The sequence below is a fragment of the Leuresthes tenuis genome, unplaced genomic scaffold (genome assembly GCF_036924035.1).
Source record: "Leuresthes tenuis unplaced genomic scaffold, fLeuTen1.0.hap1 SCAF_24, whole genome shotgun sequence".
NCBI classification, from domain to species: domain Eukaryota; kingdom Metazoa; phylum Chordata; class Actinopteri; order Atheriniformes; family Atherinopsidae; genus Leuresthes; species Leuresthes tenuis.
In genome coordinates, this window is record NW_027325378.1 from 10,882,742 (window position 1) to 10,902,951 (window position 20,210).

Consider the following 20,210-nt stretch of genomic DNA (forward strand, 5'->3'; position numbering starts at 1 on the left):
CAACGGGACATTTCAGGCAATCTGTTTGTGGTGGTTTTGGTTACCTGTAGACATTTTACAAATGAAGAAAGAGAGAAAACAAAGAAATGCATTCTCTGTTGAATTTGAGTTACACTATATTGCTCCTGGAACAGTTAAAAAAAAACACCAAAAAAACAAGTAATATTCCAGAAGTTAGGATGACTTTCTACTTGCAGCATTAGCAAATGTTAGCATGCTCGCTAAAACTAAACTACATTGGCAGCATTTATGAGTTGATGACATATGTTTATCATTAGCAACATTTGGTGTATATTTGTCAGTGTTGTTTGACTTTTTTTGTTTAATTTATTAATCAAAGATAATTACAACAGAATCAAATAATAGCCATTCACGGGCTTTGTGTTATTCTTAACGCAATCCTGCCTTCATTAGGATGTGCGACAGCAAAAATTAGAGGACATAAAAGCACAGCACTGTGCCTGTAGTGTAGCTCTGTGTTCAGGGAGCCTGAGCCAACAGTACTGACCTCGTGTTTGCCCCCCGACCACGAACCGAGGTGCTCCATCTCGTCCACTATGTCATCACAGGCCTTCTCTGAGAGGACAGGGAACCAGTACACATCTGGACAAGGCTGGAATACACACACATTACACGTAAATATAGAGTCCACTGAGAGTAGACTTGAATCGCACCTTCACCTGGAGTTGTAGTGACTGAAATGTAATACCCAGACATGTTAAAACCAGATGTTAGGTTTTCCCAGCGACATTATGTCATCCTGTTTCCCTGTCTCTCAGTCTGTGTCTGTACCTTGAGGACATGCAGATACACACACAGAAAAACAAACCTCTTCCAAGTAGTTCTCAGTAAAAATTCGAGTGTAGTTTTCATTGATGTACTTCTCCTTCCAGTCCTGCACGTAAAGAGATTTTCAAATTAGTAGGCATTTCTCTGGACCGTTTGCTGACCTGCATACCTCACAGAACTAATCCCCTCTCCTACAGGGCAGATTCCAGCTTGCCGAATGCAGTAGCCCCATCAGACTGGAGTTAGTCTTAAATGTTCTAATGCTTCCATTATGGGTAAAAACCTTTCCAGGAGGCTGTTTTTTATCAGAGCTGCTCAGAAAAATAAGATTTGTTTTGTTTTGTTTGTGCGGATGAAGAGTAATCAGTCATCATGACTTACCACAGGGTTTTCAAATATCTGCCACAAGTCATTGTTGTAATGAGAAATGTTATAATTGGCTGTGGAAATGAGCCTCCCAAAGTCGTGACGGTTAGTTAGATACATGAAGACTCCCTGCGGCAAATGGAGAAAGTTCTGTCAGTTTCAGACAAGTTAGAGGGGCAATAAGGGACAAAAAACTTATAATGGGCTCAGACTGACATAACTGCATTATATTCAGATCTACAGCAAAGTAAGCTCATTAGAGGTAAACATAGACAAAATGAGAAATAAAGATAGAAATAAAATAGAATAATAAAAATGATTTCAGTGTGTTTAAACACACTGAAATCAGGTATGTTTAACTCACTCTCTCTCTCTTACACACACACACACACACACAGGTGTCATATAAATAATCTGAGATTATTTATGGGCGGTGGGTGGAGGGCTGCAGGTTTGTTGGTGGGTTGGGAGGAAGACAAGGTGAAGTACTTGGGGAAGGAGATGGGAACAGAGGGGCAGCATTGGGACAAAGCGGATCCAGGAACAATATTCCCTATACTGTAAAGCATGGGGAGGTTGCTATGTAGGAGTGGATTTGGAGAATTTAGACTCACTGTCAGACTAGGCTTTATTAATGGCAAAACTTATGAATTAGCGATGTTTTCTTTCACACTCGTTTGCAAGTTTCCAAATGCCTAAAATCATCTTGTGAAAGCTGTGATTTACACCAACTGCTTTACATGGGTGGAAGGAAATGTTGAGGGAGCCTAGTCTGAGATCAGTCGGTGTGTTCAGAGGGAGCAGCTTGGTTACATGTGTTTGCTGTGAGGTTTGGCTGTTCGGGGTAAAGCATCAGGACAGGGGACTTGCATGTGGACTGACTCTTCAGCCGCCTGTCTCCTCAGTGTTGTTTTGAAAACGATTGCAAAAAAACAGGACAGAGAACAGCTCTTTCTCGCTCTAGTAGAGACAAATCTGCTTTTAAATGTAAACTCAACACATGTAATGGTCAACATCACAGTAGTCTAACATTTAGTATGTTACATTAAGACCATTTTAATGGCTTGTAGCGAACACAACATTCCACTTAATCTGTGTAAGAATGTAACTTTAAGCTGAAATCTTAAATTAAAACAGTCTTTTTGCATGTGAAAATTGGCCTACCAGTTAAAACTCAGTTTCTGAGTGCTAACTCATTGGAAATGCATGTGTCAGAAAACAGAATAAAGTAAATGGAGACCTTTGGGGGCCTGAGCATATGGAATGATTCCGGAGAAGGGGAGTCTTTTTCTCTGTGACTGGTCTAAAATAGAGGAGAAGCATCATGTAAACAGGATCAAATGAATGATATCATTTAGGATTAAAAGATGCAGTGACAGTTAAAGTAAATAAACATGTCACATTTATAAGAACTTGGTAGAATGCGCCTGCATGAGAAAGGAGCAAGATTCCCACTGAAGCTGATGTCTTTGTTGGTTAGTATGGAAGGAATGCATGCTGGGAAAGAGGCAAATCAATCCAAAAGTAGTCCGAGTTTGGATCAGGTAAGGGTAGCTGTTCAGTTCTGAGTGCAGGCGGCATGTAAGTGACACAGAGTGGCTGAGAGAATAGTTCATGAGTGAAAAGAAAAACATATAAAACACAAGACCACTGTCAACAGCTCCCAAGCCAGGCGTTACATGTGAATGAGATCATGACCATTAAGGTGAGAGAAAGTGAAGGATGATGGGATACAAGTGGAACAGAGAACCGTAATGCACCACGGAGCGTCTACAAACAGAGGAGAGTCATGCCTCAATGACAGACAAAAGACATTTCAAAACACTCATACTTGCCCTTCTTTGGTTTCCGTCGAGCTGTTTACTTTGTCATGAGTTAGATTTGTTTTATTCTTAAACTACAAATAGCTGTGCTGAGCCTTTTCAATATATAAATACAGAACTACATTCTTTGTTAAGTTCTTATCCAAACATGCATATTTTTAAGGCATTAAAGCTAACATACTTTCAATGTTTGAAGGTCCGAAACAGGACTTGGTGCCTTCTTACCATTTCTCTGGCATTTCTACACAAAGCCATATCTGGGTCCAGTTTCTCCAGAACAAAGTAGTTCCTTTCTTTAAGTTCATTCCTTAAAACACTGCCCTTGACGAGGTATACATGTGCCATGTAAGGAATGTTCCACACACCCCTTGAAACAACAAGACACAGAGAAAGTAGGTGTTCATTTAGCTATAACCTTCTAAATTTGCATTCTTGGAATTCTAGAGGAGACTTTTTTTTTTTCTTATTTACACTATCCATGTTTTAAGATTCAGGAATGATTATAGACTGTGTTAGAGAACTATGTGGTGAAATTAGGCAGGATGTTAAATATGGTATTAAGGAGCTTCTGTTTGGTCAAAATGACATGGCAGATAATTCTTGTGGGTGATATAATGTGCTGTGGTGGGTGAGTGTGGGAGTTTGCCATCTGGATCCCATTTAATGCTATTTTTATGAACAATCAGAGAAAAGGGTTGAACTTGACTACAGTCATTTTCATGCCTCAGGCTTCACTGCTCAGTATTAAATCACTGCCCAGGTAGATTGTAGTTTTAATCACTCTCTAATGTACATTGTAGGATGGAAGCTCATAATAAAGTCTCTTGTTGATGATGTCGAAACATGGATGAGAACTGTTTCAGCACAAAGGAACAAGACTTATTCACAGTTATAGACACTCTGATAGATCCAAACCGCACATGCAGGTGTGTTGGAACCATAGAAAATGCAAAGTTATTGCTTTGTGTACGCTTGTGACTTACACACGTTTCCTTTGCACAATGTCAACATAATCCTCTGAGCGTGCATAATAACCGTCCAGACTCAATGCTCCCCAGAAGTTGGACCACAGCTTGCTGTGACGGGTGACAAGGGGACCAATTATTTTCCTGTGGGGGAAGCGGGAGACAGAGCAGAGATTGTGTTTCTGTCAAAACATATAAAACTGGGGTAAATCTCACAGGCAGCTAACCACCTAATGTACTGATTGTCTTAGTGGTGAAACTGTAGCGTTACCAAGCCACTGACAGATCGTGGTTTTCTATTCATATCTAAAAAAAGGTCAATTAAAAACATCATGTTATGTTGTTTTTTTTAACAAATTAACAGGGCAGACTTTTAAAAATGTATCCATGAATCTCAGTGATGGTCGGTATTCCTGCAAATAGGTTCAGTACAGTAGACTAATGGTAAATTTCCTTGGTTTTCCTCCCACAACACTACTGCCAGCAGAGTGTTCCCATGCTGCCTTTAAATATCCCAGAAAGTCTTTTGCTTTGCATGCTCCCAGTTGGTCACAGTTCCACTGCGACAGCCACAGTGACATCCAGTTTATGGGAAGGTTTCTTCACAATTATGAGCTGCAGAGGGGGAAAAAAGGGTTTGCATGTTTGTTTTTTGTATAATGCTAAGTGGCATTTCAGGGTTGGTACTACAGACTCTCAGTGCTTCCATCTGGCCAGGAAAAAACAGGAAGCCAGGGCAGCTTATTTTAAAACTTTAATTGACTCTGCTGTAATGTTCTTGTGGTTTTGCCACTTGAGGGATGAATGCAATGGTTCAATGATCACGCCAGCTACCGAGAAAGGCTTGCTGAATTGTCTCCAAAGTGAGTTCTGTTGAAGTCACTGTATGATTACCTGTTTTGCTCAATGAGGAGCTTCAGTGTCTGTCTGTTGGTGAGCATGACATCTGAATCTATGCTGAAGTAGTAGTCGCAAGTGGCATCCTTACGACAAAGATCCCTGATGAAATTAAAAACACATAACAGTCAATTAAATGTCACAAAATCCGATTAATAAATATAAGATACAGTTTCTTAGTGAAAGATCTTTTTTTTTAAATATAATTTCAAGGTCTCTCAAAGAAACTTTTTTTTAACTTTCAAAGGATAATTCAGTTGTAAGCCTAGTTCAGACAACAAGATTTATTGACAACTGATATATATATATATATATATGTATTTTTTTTTCACAAAGCAGATAAATGGCCCTGATCTGAGGCAAAGTGGGGGTTCAATCGGCGGTCACTAATCCCTATCTTTGAAAACTTCAACTCTTATCCTTATCCCTGATTGGCTGTCTGGCTTGTTTGATCATTTCAAAATAGACTAAATCACCAACAGCTACGAGTATCATGATGTCTCATTAATGATGGGAGGGAGTCTTGTCTTGATGACAGCTGGAACTGCTTGACAGAGATCAGTCACACGAGTGAGGGGGGGTTAAGTGAAAATGAGTGCAACATGTGACCCTGCCTCAGTTCAGAACACATTATGACTTTAGATGGCATCTCTCTGATGATGCCTTCAGGCCCTCTCTGACAGAATGCGACAACGACACTACTGCACTCTGAATCTCCTCATTTTCAATGGCTTGTACAGCACAACAATGGTCTTGTTGCCGCACTGAGTAAAACTCATGAGGTTAGCAGCCTTCGGTGATGCAGCAGTCACTGTTAAAGGGATATCCATGCTGCCAATAGACATCCATCCAATCACAGAAAGCAAGATGGAGGGAAAACTGCTACTGTGTGAATCTGAATTACCCAAATTACTCCCTCTGTGTGTATATATGTATACAGTATGTGTAATATCTTGGACACAGGTTTCCCTTCACTTCCCTTCTCTATCTGTGTGCTGAATTCAGCAGTGAATCAAGCCACTTCCTGCTTTGTCTGAAAAGGCCAGTGAGTGACAACTTATTCTGAAATTATATAAAGACCCACTACAGGCACCTACATATTACCTTGGTAACAGCACACTAACCTTGTGAAATACAGTTCTTATGCTTTATTCAGTAATACATATGACTTTTCTAAACAGAAATCCTGCTGGCATAATTAAGAGGTTTTAAAGTAATATATAGTTAACTCAACATATTCTTAAAATCACATATTCTGACTGATGATTAAGCACACATACATGCCCATGTTCCTGGCCTCTCCTTGGCTTAAATTCTCTTCTGGTCCCACAACCTTGAAACTGTTGAACACATTTCTGTTCTCCTCCCAGAACTTTTCGATGTGTCTCTCGTGGTAAACCTCCTGAATGGAAGCCAATATTAATGGGTTAGGGGGAGCCATACACTGAAGAGGTGTAGCAAAAAAAAAAAAAAAAAAAAAAGAAATGAGAGCAGCTGCAAACACTCACATGGTTGTGAACAAAAAATTTAAGTTTATCTTTTGGATAATCCAGAGTCAGAAGCCGCTGGAAGAATTCAGGCAGAAATGGAGTTGGCTGCTCAATGAACACTCCAACCAACACATTCGGATACTCCTGTTTAGATTAGAGGAAAGATACATCAGTTCTGTGTTAAACAGCTGGCCTCAGTTGGAAAACACTGTTTGACATAAATCACGATGATATTTACACTAGCGCTTCTCACAAAAACAAAAAGTAAAGCAACTGCAGATGTCTTTTACCGACTTGCTCTTATCTAGCAGCTCATTTAACTGTGATCCTGACCATTATACTTTGTACTGTTTTGCATGCATGTTTAAAAATGACATCATAGTGTTCACATTTACAATTAAAATTAAATTATCAATAAAATGATAAAGGGAATCGTTTGCTCCTACAGACCGGCCAATGATAGTAACATGGCAACACATACTGTAAAAGACCCATGCTTAAAATGACAGTTGGGGTAAAGATGACACGGTATAGAGAGGAAAAAAGGACGAGACAGAGAGGAGGAGAGACTTTCCCATGACACACAGCTCCAGCCCACACAACCCAGTCTTGACTGTTGATCCTCTTGACCAGTTCACAGCAAAGGTCTGGGCAAGGGATGAAAAGCGATCCAAGAAGAACCATCTAATTTGCCAGTTCCACAGTGACTGCATCTCAGGCACAAGAAGGGGACCTCAAGCATCAAGCCGATGTTACACCAAGACAGTAGACAGGCAGACAAGTAAAACTGCAAAGGAGGGCATTGAAAAGCTAAACTACAAAATTTATAATGGGAGAGAGAAAAAACACCCAAATGCAGAAGTAACTACACTAGACAAAAAAGTTGTGTGGTTGGCACAGTACTGGTACTTGGTCGTGCATCAACACTGTTCAAAACCAAAGTACACAGAGAGCCAGGAAGGACTGCCTGTTAACTTTTGTTTACCCACAAAAAAGGCCTGGACACAGTGAGAACTGTGTTTCCACATGACCTGATCTCCCAGAAGTCTCTGTCCCAAACAAACAGAGGGACACAGTGGAAAGAAAGGTCTGCTCCGACTTGCCTATTATTACTATTACGAGAAGCAGTGTTTTCCATTTATTATAAGAGATACATTTCAAGCTAGCTGGGTTTGTACTGAATCAGCTCCAGTAATACTTTTAGAGCACAATTATTTATGGAGCCTACAGGATTACAGTAAATCTTGAGGATTGGTGTGACGGTGGCACATTTTGTGCCTGCAGTACTGCAGATTATATCAAGAGAAATCTTTGATGATTTTGTTTTGCGAGGACTGATTTTGTTGCCCAAAATGTTTCCGAAAAACGCAGAAACAAAGATCAGGCACGTTGGCTTCAGTGCTCTGACCAGAAAAAGGAAAGAAGTTTGGTAACATGTCAGATGCAACCACACAGCTGGAGACGTTTCCTAGTGCCTACCATTCTCGCTGTCTATACATTTTCCAGCCTTGGCTGAACTTCGTGACAAATTTTCATCGTAACCACTATAACTTACTATTGTGGATAAAAGCCACACTGAGGAGCCCACTAAAAGGCAGGCTGGTCGACAGTGACACCCCTTTAAATGAGGCCTTGTCAAAACCTCAGAAGCCATATCCTGCAACACAGCCGCACAGTGCTTCCTCTTCCCCCCGAGCAGTTCATCTCGCTCTTTTGCCCTTTTAAAAGGGTCCAAATATACAGACCTATTATTGTTGGAAAGAGAGTGCACAGCAGCAACACTCTTGCTTATCTGTTGAAATTAGACAAGTAAGGCTCTCATCCTACTGTCTAGCCAGTCGACAATAGACAGATGGCTCATGCTGGAATACCAGGCTATGTTTCATCCTTTCCAATGTCCACAGGAAAGAAGACTAAACACAAACTTTCCACAGCAGCTGTTTTAAAGTGGGCCAACAAGGATGGCAAATGAATGGAAAAGGCTAAATATGAAGCACCTACTTTTAACTGTGACAAATCCAGCATGTCGTCCTCACAGTGGCTGCAGCCATGTTCATAGTTCCATGCATTGGGAACATAGTTAGCCAAGTAGTTCAAATACATCTGTAGAGGGAAAGAATTTCAGAGCAGGTGAGCAGAGACATTTCTTATGTTTCAGCAGAGGACAATTAAAAGTCTGTTCAGATAACACATGGTGAAAGTACAGAATTCAAAGTATATTCTGGTATAATTTCAAAGAAAACAATTCAGTTTAATTAAACATGAAAAAACTATTTTTGTTCACGTTACTTTAATAAATCTTGTTTTAATAAACCTTACATGTATATCAAAGTTTTCCATTTAGATCCAAAGATATTTAGTTTAAATATTGTGGTTGTAATTCAGGCATGCAAATAATTCTGACCAATATTATAAAACATTGTTATTATGTGTTTTGAACATCCTACCCTGAGATACCATAAAAAAAGGTTTTGCTTTTTTGTTTGGATATGGGATGATTGGACAGAAATTACTTGGAGTTCAGACCTCAGGATCATAAATTTTCAAAATTGGCAAGCAATTGCTATTTTGGTCCCCAGTGTTCCTCGGAAATGTCATCATATTTTAATCCCAACCATTGCTGCTTTGTGTTGTGCGCATTAAAGTTGCATATTTTATAGTCACATATCATTTCCTGGATGCTGCTGTTTACCTATCTGATTGCAGACGTTTACAATGTGATTGTGACTGAGCCTGGCATGATAAATTGGAAATAATAAACTAAGGGCCAGACATCCAGCTGGTTAGCTCCAGTGGTTGAAACCACTGCTAGGTCATGGATTATTTCATGTACCAGTTTCTCGTACGGCTGTTTGGGCCTCTGGGAAGAATGACTCAATAGTTGGGTGGATTTGATACGTTACCAGGGGTAACCAGACACATGCAGCCAGACACATGCAGCCAGTGGTAGAAGAGAACTTATAAGTTACGGGAAGGAAAACACCAGAAAAAAAAGCTCCACAGACTGATAGCAGTATCATACGAACACCCTGTTTTTAACTCAGTGACACTCTTACCCTGGTGTATAGAGACCGATGGCAATGAGCAAATAGGGGATGCTTGGACTGAAGCCTTGACCTGAATGAGTGGTGAGCAGGCCTTTAATGGCCAGCGGTAACTGTCAACCATTCCATGAGCTGTATGGGTTTTTTTTTCGTTTCTGAATGTGTCAGAATGTATTAACTTAATCTTACTTCATTATGACTGATATCTTAAAAAGAGATCAGAAAGGTTGAGGTCAGATGAAGCTTGATGAAACGAATGATGGAGAAGAGATAAATGATTTAACTCAAGGCGTGTGTCCTTGGTCATAACACCCAATTGAAAAGTAGTGAGAATGTGCCATATGCCAACAATGTTAGGTGTGCCCATGGGCAAAATTTCTTACTCACTTTGGTGTTTCCATTGCCATGGATGACGGCTGGCAGAGAGTCGTACACTATGTTCCTAACTCTGACTCGGTCTGTTCCAAACTTGAGGAGCACTTCATCTGCCAAAAAGGGGAACACAAGACATTTCTGGGACAGGTAATGAAAATTGAAGTGCCACATTGGGCGAGAGCTTTGAGACTTTAGTCAGGCCAAACTGACGTTTTCCAGCTACAAAAGCATAAAGTATTGGTTTAAAGTTAGTACAGCAAAAGCTGTTTAATGTAATTTTTTCTCCCCTACAACAATGAGTCTAACTTTTACATATCACCTAGAAATTAAATTATGAAATGTATTTCCTTTGATTTCTTACCTACAGCCCCATTCAGGTTCTGGAAAATATGGCACTTGTGGTCCAGAGTCATATTGAGTGTTTCCTGTGAGATATAAACACGGAAATTTGCTCGCACATATAAAATGAGTATTTTTAGATTAAATGTAGGGGTAGACGCCATAAACTTACTCGCTGTAAAGGATCCAGATATATCTTAGTGTAGAAGAGCTGGTCGTCGTCATTATCGTGGAGGCTCCACTGTGAAACGATTCGGTTTATGTACGGGGCGTAGCCGATTATACCTGCAAGCAACAGTGTGAAACACATAACAAGATGCAAAGTATAGGGTAAGGGCTGTTTACTGAGTCATATGCAACTGGCAGGCTGCTTGTGACAATTATACTATATCTGCTGGCTTCATGGTCTAAAGACATCACGCAGAGGAGGCTGAACGCCTTAAACTAAGTGTGATTTTTGGCAATAACCCCAAGCACACAAGCTAGGACTTTCCCTTCCCACGGTCAGTAGATTGAAAGTAACGGGTAACAAAGCTGCAATCTGTTGTGACCATCTCACTGTGATCTGAGCTTTTGGAACTGTGTGAGCTACCATTTTGCACACTCTAAATGTACATTCTCATGGCAAGGTCTACTCCAGTCTCTTTTTTTCCCTTGCCCTCACTTGCTCAAGGACACTGACCACAGCTACAGATTGCAGGGTTTGGCTATGTTGCTGGCTATGTGCACCGTTTTGCATCCCATCATTTGAGAAAAAACCTCAGACGTTGTAAACAAGTCGACGGATAGACATGACATAATCTAAATGGCAGGAATGCGAAGAAGTTCAAAGGAAATCACGAATGCAGATTATATTGTTTATAGCTGGTCCGGCTCACGAGCTCCTGGGAAAACACTGAATCTCTTTGGAAAACTCCATTTTTAAATGTTAAGTCCAGTTAACATTTAAACATTTTTACTCCAAAGTTGCAACACAGACACTTAGAAAAGTCAGAATTGTTCTTCTTAAGGTACACGTGTCTGGACAAACTCATGAGACGTTTAATTTGCAGCCCCGCGAGTTTTAAGTGCTAAACCCTCTGTGGCCTGAGGTGATTACTTTCAACCATTGTTAGTTTAATTAGTAAGTGACCTCTTTGTTAATCTGTTTAGATAATCTCTCACAGCTGATCACAAACACAACCTCTCTGTATCTCAATTCCATCTCCGAGACACTGTACTCTCTGTGACACAGGAGTGTGTGTCCAAATACAATAAAGCTTTCCCCACTGGTCACTTGGGCGGTAACCGAAAGGAACACAAACAAAGCCTACAATTTTCTACAAACTGTGGCACATTCGGGGGCCCCAAGACAAATCCACATGTCATGTCAATGACAATGATTGCTAAAAACAGTCTCTGATCAGTCTGAGACAGTTAGGCTCCACTATGGGAGGTCAGACCAGACTGATGACCACAAGGAAAGCAGTAATTCAGTGTCCTGAAGATTCGGCTGGATGCAGCTAGTTGTGCTTTTTGAATTATGCATGAGAATTTACTGTTGCTCCTTGTTTAAAGCATCTACATGTATTCAGAGCTTTCATCGCTCAGCCTCCTAATATGTACGTGTTGTAACTTAATTTTTATGCCTACAAACATCTGCACATGTAAAGTGGATATCCACAGGGAGGGCGATTGCTAAAGATATCCACAGTACGTAAGCAGTTAATATTGACATAAATGGGCTTCACCCACATCCTGTGCACTGTGGACAGGAAATACCTCACAGGGCAAGTTTACAGGGAAAATATACTTGAGTTTCAAACCATGAGATAGTAATAAAATATCCCAGGGTTAAATGTTTTAAAACTAACACAAGTCTGTTGCCATTCCTCAACGTTGCTCTACCACTCTTCACACTAATAACACTGACGACCTGTTGTTGCTTGGCCCACTGAATTCCAATAAGGCCTGCAAGTCTTCAGAGTCTGACAGCTGACGCTGGAATGTGTAAACCCCTGTTCACCCTCAGAATTTGAGTGGGTTAGATTGGTTCCCAGCCAAGTTATTCAAACACTGCTCTACCCCAGAATACAACATCTAGGCCCGTAACAAACATAATGAGTATTGTTTAAACAAATATTAGCAGTAACCCTTCCTTCACTTATCTTTGTCTTGTGTTGGGATTGGCATTGTCTCATTCAGTTGACCAACAGAATTAACTCGGATAATTATAAATATATGCATACGGCAGGTTTTGAGAAATCTTACGGCTAATGTTGTCAAATAGGGTTAAACGTGTGTCAGGGTGGAAGCAGCTACAGTGTGTGTACAGGGAATGCATAATGTAGGCAGACCAGAAAGAGAGCGGCGAGGAAGCTGTTCAGAAAGATTTAATTTGCATATTCATAGCGCCGCTATTCAATCTGCGCAGAGAAGTCTGTATTTAGTTTGATGACTAAAACTGTGTGAAGGGAAAAAAGAAAATATGTGCATCCATTTTGACCGTTTTAGAAAGCTCTGTGAGTGTGCATAGTTCTCTTTTTTTATATAAATCTCAATCACCTTGAAATTATCCTCTATTATTATAATTTCACTTCCATTTTTAGCCATGTACGGATGCTGACTCTCCCCTAATTAGTCGATTAGATATTAAAAACAAAGTCTTCCTTCCTTAAACTAGAAAGTCACAATAATGAAAACAACAGTGAAGAAGAAGTACAGTTTTACTGAATGTAAAACCGAAACCCTTGGTTAAAACTTGGTTTTATTGATTAAGCCTGAGTTCACAAATTAAATAAAAATTAAAAACTGCAGAGAGGTTATTAACTCACTTCCTGTCCAGGAAAAGGACCCTCGAGGGGTAGAAAGGAAATGTTCAGATACCAAACAAGCTGTAAACTGTAACAGCCCACACAAAGACAGAATGAGAACTACAGGAAGAGAGTCGGTAACTCCTGCTTTATCTGGATAGATGTGTCCCTTGTGTACACATGAGACATGGCATGTTGACTATCTTCTTAAACAGTCTAAAGCAGGATCATCTTGCGCCAGAAGATCAGAAAGCTTTCTAAATACAAAACTGTCTGTTTTGTTTGATATTGATGTTCTGTCCCCCCCCCCCCCCCCCCCCCCCCCACATTAAATTGGTCAAAAACTTTGTGCATGGTCTAGGATTTGCATTCGAGGCCCACATACTCGCCACATGTTCTTTCTTTATCAATGCCAGTTTGTTTACAGGAAATGGGATGTAGTTTTTGTGTGAACACACTTATGCATTCCACCTTCGATAAGAACGTTTCCCATACATTGATATTTGTGATGTTTTGCTACAGCTGTGGATGACCTTGATGTCATTCGAGTGCTTCTGCAATGAATGTCTTGCAGCTGGAGTGGATCTCCACCACCTTTGACTGTTTCTGGTCCTTTGTTCTCTCCAGGTGATCCACTTTTGGCTAGAGGGTCACTCCAACCAGACCCTGCAGCAGGTGGAGAACTGGTTGATGTGTCATTAAGCCGATGAAAACTGCAGAGCAGAGCAAGGACTCTCCAGCTGTAGTCCAAGATGCGGCAGTTCATGCATGGGACTGGAGACTCAGTGGTGATGCAGGTGAATTTATGGTATTTATTTGTCACAAAGTGCCTGGCAATACACATATTTGCACTGGAGCTCATATGCAAAGTATCTGCATGAAAACCTTCCTGACCAAAGTGTGCATACATTTCTTTTAGAAAATCTCAAATTTAATTTAGGAAGTGTAGGAGAGCCTCCTTCCACTGCAACTTTTAGTATATACACACTTTTACATTAAGGTCAGTTTCAGTGTTCTTTTTAACTTCCTATGCCTGGAAGTCTAAGGGTCACATTTACTTAGTGTTAACAGAACCCTGTAGGAGATTAGACTTTCAACAAAGAGTTCAGCATTTTTGAACATATTCAAACTTTTTGGAACCCACCTCCAGAGTTGAGGTAGCGCTTGCCACTGCGGACTGAGGGGTACTTCTCAGCTAGTCGTTTATCTGGCCATATCAGCCCCTCTGCGGCAAAGAGCACTTTGTGATTGGATTGCTGGAACTTCCTGAGAATCTCTTCTGGTGCCCCGGCAAAGATAAGATCATAGCTGAAATGGAGGCGTGAAGATGAAATACAACAGATCATGATCGGTTCATTTATGCTTTCCGAGCACTCTTTTTCATTGTGTAAGTGACACACAACCTATGCTTTCATTTGCCTGAGAAAGATAGCAATCTAAATGTAAACAATAGACATTCCTAAGGATTTGCAAAGACAAGTTCTCTCAGCACACACAAAAACGGGAAAACGTTACTGTGGTGAAACATGCTGCAGTGACTTGTTTCAAGGGATGCCATTACTCAAAGGGCGGATATTTTAGTATGTGGAAACGCCTTATATATCAGCTGATTCTATTCCTTTGAGACATAAATCATCATTATGGTGACAGAAAGTCATTCGTCATCGACTATAAAACTTCTATATCAAGCGTAGCTTTGACTCTGTTAGTATGCACTGTCCAAAAATCCAAAAGGAAAGAACTGTACTATAAAAGATTGGAGCAAAAGTGAAAGTCAGGCCATGAGAGGAGGGGAAGTTTAATGTAGGTGAGAGTCTATATGTCCTGTCCACATCTGGCAAACACATGTTCATACACATATCCCCCGTGACTTGTTAACTCATAAATCATAGTTCTTTCTTGTATAAATTGACCCTCAGTCCTTTAAAGCATGCATGTAAATGTCAAAGAAGTAGATGGAAATAAATTCAAAACAAATCTGGCCAGAAAAGTTATAGTAATGCCTGTTTGTATTCTCTTTGTCTGTACTGCTTGAATTGCCATCCATGATGGGTAACCATCGCTGTAAAGATAGATTGCATTTGCAGAAAGGATATAAAATATGGTGCGACTAAGTGCCGTGTAAAATGAATTGTTGATTTGAGCCGTTCTTCATGTTTTAGATCAGTGTAAACCAGCAGCAAGGTGAGCAACGATGCCATAGGCTGTATTGGCAGTCATCTAGGGTGCCATCTACTGAGGGACACCACCATAACAAGTCAATTTATAATAACGAGTGTTAAAAATAAAGACGTGAAAGCTGTTAGGTGCCTGATATGGATAAGTCATTTGTCCTATTAGATCATGTTTTTCTCTTCTCTTATTGCTGTCCCGCTCAGTGGAAGAACACATGAGCTGAATACGCCTTAAAGGTTGACTGTTAGCTGATCTCGTTACTTTCTGTGATCCTTCTTTTAATTGGAAGTATGTGCATATAGTTTCATTTGTTTAACTTCTCTCTTCACCTATTTTCTTCACAAATTGCTTTATTTTGAGTCATATTTGTTTTACTTTCTACTTGTCTTTGCACTGCTGTTAGCGACATGAATTCAGTTCATATCTAATGGTTTTGTTCAGCAGTCAAAAAAAAAAAAAAGGAGGCGTAATATGCGCTATGTTGACGTGTATGTTACTATATAAGATGTGCGAAGCAGTTCAGCATATATTTGGAGAAATATAGTATTTATTCAGTGAATTGTCACTGCTTTGTTCAAGTTTCACCAATGGCTTTAACCCAAGTTGTGCCCACCAGGTAGGTGTTGTCTGAGGAGCCAAGTTATTTGCCTGCAGTATGATTTTGGAAGAAAAAATAAATAAATGGGAGCCACAATCTCCTTTTCTCCATTGAATCTCCATTTCATCCTGCCATTACAAAGGTGGTGCTTATGAATAAGAAAATCTAACTTCCCACGATGAAAGCCAAAGCAAAAAGAGTCAAATGGCAGTTTTCTCCCAGTTTGCATAGTGACAATGTATAACTCACACAGAGCACTCTGCCTGTAAATTGCTGTAGTCTCCACTTATTCTGCATTTGTATGGGTTTTCTTGCCATCGGCTTACACAGTGAATGAGTTTAATGATCATTTAGAGTTTAGTGACAAAATTTTACCACAGACGGACTGTGAAGCAAGTGACTGCCTCTCTGGGTGGCCCAGCAGGATTATAGATGGTAAAATCCATCTGAATGGCTAAGAATGGTAATCTTCTGAAGCACAGAAGCAGTTTATTAGACTACAATCACTTCCTCTATGAGAGAGAAAATGACATTCCAATTACTTGTTTCAAGGGTGTGATAGCTTTGCACAGCAATTATGGCAAACATTATTTATGTGACAGGGTACAGTAAATATTATCATCTTTCGCTCTGTTTAAGGAAAAGTGTCTTGCAAAGCCATCATCATTCTAAACCACTCACATTACCTCAGTGAAACTCTTCATTCTTCTTCAAATTCAGAAATCATAAATCAGCTTACCTGCAGATGAGAATTGTTCTCCTCACATATAATAATGCCTTTGCCTGAATGAGTAGTTGTGTTATTTTTGCATCCACAAACACCTCTCGCTCATGAGTTATGGCCTTCAAAGCTGTTATTAAAGTCTGTGCTTGTGAAAATGAGATGTATGCCGCAATTAAAGGCGCTTTGCATCTGTTTTTGGGCCAATTTTTTTTATTTAAATCGGATCAAAGGTCCATAAATGTGATGTTTGGGCAGAAACTGAGGAAGAGGGATAGACACATTCTGGTAGGCTACAGTTAAAGCCTAATTCAATAAAAATGTAGCAATGGTCTGAGGTCACAATGATGATGCTAAAATATGTCATGTAAAAGAGAGAGAGCAAAAAAGATAAAAAAAAAAATATATATATATATATATATACTTTGGTTGTCAACCTACCTGTCCACGGAGAGAACAACAAGATCCTCCTGGTCAGCCAGAGCCTCCATGGCCTCCTTCAGTAGTCTGACTTTTTGGCCTCCACCAATGGAATGACCCACATCACCTCCCTTCCATCCTTCTCCCATCCCCAACACCTGATACAAAAACAATTGTAGAGCTGCAGAACTGACTAAAGACTAAAAAAATCAATTCACATGCACCATAATTTGTTTATAAGTCCATGTCTTAGGAATTCTTTCAGTGGAGGGTAATATATGTTATTTATTTTCATGAAATACTTCAAAGGGAATTGCCACATTGGAAATCGTGTACACGAAAACAGTTCACCGTGCCGTCTGCCAAGTCCATCATCTTCTCTGACCGCCATTATCTGGTGTATTTTAGCAAGACAATATTGAAGCACACACTGCATCTTTTATGACAAACATAATGGTAAACATAGCCCCGTTCCAGCCTTTTTCACATTTGCTGCCTCTATCAAATTCAAGTTGGGCCACTTTTCATAAAATACTAAAATGTCTCATTTTCGACATTAAAATATATTTTCTATATCCTGTTGTGAATGAAACATTGGTTTGTGAGATCTGTAAGTCATTGCATTCGGATTTTATTTACATTTTTCACCGCATCCCAGCTTTTCCGGAACTGGGATTGCAGAAAGGTTTGCCACGCGGGTCATCTCGAGTGAGGCCTAGCAAATGGCTGTCTGAAGAACAGAGTTTAGAAACTGGAGTATCTGAGGCTGCAAATGCAGGCAGGGCACAAATTGAGCAGGGAGAAAAAAAATCTTTTTACAACTTGTTTCAACCGCAGAGGGGAATTCTGGACCTACGTTGAGGAGTATCCCTTCAGGATAAATGTTTATATGGCTTACTGCATTTCATCATTTCTTTTAATGGGTCCAATCAGTTCTGGAAAGTGTGTGCGAAAAACATTTTGCTGCCTTGTGTGTGAGTGCAGTCTCATTAAATGGAAGGACAAAAAGCAGGATTTTTGATTTCTTACCTTCACAGTGTAATTGAAATAGTTAGCAGACTGCATGAAGCGGCGGAAGCCATCTGTTTCCTCGGTTGCCACGGTTAAGACGAGGAGTTTTCCTGAACAGTATGGAAAGATACATTTTTTACAATCACTTATTTTATGGCGACCAAATTATGGAGATGACAGAATAAAATCTTCCACGTGAAAACTGAGACATTTGAAGTTGCAAAAATTCTGGCTTCAGTTAAAGGATATCCACAGGATTGTGTATATTGTTTTAAGCTTAAATATAAGTATTGAGATTCCCACTTCTGTGAACCATGTCCCTTGTAAACCTCAAACCAATGTCAACATACTGGTAACTGTTTGGTTTAGCAGTCTAAACCTATGTCTCAAATTAGGAACGACTACTGTAGTTTTAATTTGATTCAAAAACAGAAGCATCGTTTCAAAGACGGGCTCAATAATCTCTTCCCTCTTGGGCCAGAACAACTCCCACAAACCTCTAGGACATTTCCAGTGGCCATGAGTGGTGAAATGTGAGGTTTGACAAAGGGTTAACCAAATACAAATTTACACCATAGTCTAATGTGAAGCTAGAGAGAGGAAGACTGCGCCCACTAAGCTCGTTTTAAAACAAGCTCCACAGCTTTAATCAGAAAAGTTCCGTCTGTTGTTGTGAGCCAAGGAAGGAAGTACTCGAGATCTCCAGATTCTGCTCATAGAAACATTTTATTGTATGAGGGGAGAGCATTAAATCATCCCCATCTGAAATATTTACAACAAATTTACAACATGTTAATGTGTGATTGTCCTCAGACAGGCCAACAAAAATGTAAGATCATTCTATAGGACTACTTGAACACTTATCCCACTTTTCCTTTCATGTTTTAACAGCCAATCTACCATCTGTTTAATATACAGCGCAAAGCTCTTGTAAATCATTTATTAGTCATTGGCACATAGACTGAGTTAGATCAGGGAGTTTGAATGAGAGCAAATCATGGTCCCATAAATGCTTCGAGGGGACCTAATTCAGAAGTGCACTCTGCCCCAGAACATAGATAACTGTGCTACACTTTTCGTATACAAATAATAACGTGGCAATTTCAGTTTGCCTGGATTTCCTTTTTGACTTGTTGACTGCCTTGTCAATTTCCCCATCCACACACAAAATTAAATCATTCAGGATTGTAGTTCAAAAGGAGTGATAATGTGGCATTTCCAGGAGATATAACTTCCAGCTCTTTGTCACAGCATTATTTGACTCCGTAAGACTCTGTTAATGTTTTTTTTTCTCTCTTGTAGACGGTACATGGCGTCTGATACTTTGTATTCAACCATGTGAATAATATATAAAAGAATGAGTGAAAATATGTATTCCGTTTTCCTTCTTTCTGCAAGGCGACAGTGCTAACCACCACAACATTGTGCAGTCTTGTTACGGTGAAGTAAAAATGACGGTTGGGAGGAGACGGTGTGTAACTGTCTGTCGTCACAGTCTTTATAGTAACAGAAAAAACAAAATCTAGGATACATGCAGCTGAAATACGTTTGCTCCCTATAGGGTGGCTATGAAAGGAGCTTTGACTTGAGCCTCAGCTCTTTCGGGATAAAGAGAGCTTACTTAGGTGGTTGGACCATCTGATTAGGATGCCCCACAGGTGCCTTGCGGGGAGGAGTCCCCAGGCTAGTTCACAACAATGTTTGTGTATCTAATCTTGCCTGAAAATACCTGAGGATCCATGATGAAGTGAAGCCAATCATTCGGATAAAAAGAAAAAAAAAAAATATATATATATATGTGTTAATAAGATGGACTTAAGTTACTTTGTTTTCCCAGCTTGTGATGGGCTAACACCAGTGAAGTACAAAACCAGACCAGTAACTGGCAGCAGTAACAACCAGCCTCTGCTGTATCCCTTTCCAGTAAACATGACTAAGCCATTCTCCCATCTCAGCCTTGTCTGTGGCCCCGTCATCACTCCAACAGCCGTAGCTATAGCATTTTTCTAACACAAAGGCAAAGGTTCGGTTACAGGTTAGAAATGGTTCCTGTCTGGCACTGCTCAACACATGACATAAGAAGAACGCAGCCAATTTAGAAGAATTGAAGTTCCTCATTAAGCGCTGCATAGAAGGAAGGGACGCTCACTCTGAGCAACAGGTGTTCTCTGCTCTTGTTCTTGGCTTGAAGGAAGAAGCTGTTGGAGCATGAAAGGGGGGGGGGGGAGTATTTCCGTCATCTGGAAAACACATTTCCCTAACAACTCTGTAAAACACATGATTTCAAAAGTTACAAGAGAGATCTTCAGGTGTCCAGTTTCCCAGCACAGCTCAGGTCAGACAGGTTGACATGCAACATGCAAACAACATCCGCACACTTAAAGACGCTTAAACACTGATGCTTC

At 40.1% G+C, this 20,210-nt stretch overlaps 1 protein-coding gene across 2 annotated transcripts in view; it reads right to left on the bottom strand.

Annotated features, from left to right (window-relative positions):
- plod2 (procollagen-lysine, 2-oxoglutarate 5-dioxygenase 2) overlaps positions 1 to 20,210 on the bottom strand; it is a 29,998-nt gene that overhangs the window by 1,893 nt on the left and 7,895 nt on the right. Inside the window, exons 2-17 of one of the 2 annotated variants that reach the window (XM_072378473.1) lie at positions 17,824 to 17,915; positions 16,816 to 16,952; positions 14,025 to 14,188; positions 10,261 to 10,373; positions 10,111 to 10,174; positions 9,762 to 9,859; positions 8,332 to 8,433; positions 6,349 to 6,474; positions 6,121 to 6,242; positions 4,838 to 4,942; positions 3,962 to 4,087; positions 3,204 to 3,345; positions 2,396 to 2,458; positions 1,171 to 1,284; positions 830 to 895; positions 509 to 613 (exon numbers count right to left, since the gene is read on the bottom strand). In XM_072378473.1, the coding sequence (XP_072234574.1) occupies positions 509 to 613; positions 830 to 895; positions 1,171 to 1,284; positions 2,396 to 2,458; positions 3,204 to 3,345; positions 3,962 to 4,087; positions 4,838 to 4,942; positions 6,121 to 6,242; positions 6,349 to 6,474; positions 8,332 to 8,433; positions 9,762 to 9,859; positions 10,111 to 10,174; positions 10,261 to 10,373; positions 14,025 to 14,188; positions 16,816 to 16,952; positions 17,824 to 17,915 (1,739 nt within the window). The remainder of the gene's footprint in view (positions 1 to 508; positions 614 to 829; positions 896 to 1,170; positions 1,285 to 2,395; positions 2,459 to 3,203; positions 3,346 to 3,961; positions 4,088 to 4,837; positions 4,943 to 6,120; positions 6,243 to 6,348; positions 6,475 to 8,331; positions 8,434 to 9,761; positions 9,860 to 10,110; positions 10,175 to 10,260; positions 10,374 to 14,024; positions 14,189 to 16,815; positions 16,953 to 17,823; positions 17,916 to 20,210) is intronic. The other variant, XM_072378474.1, reaches the window with a different exon arrangement.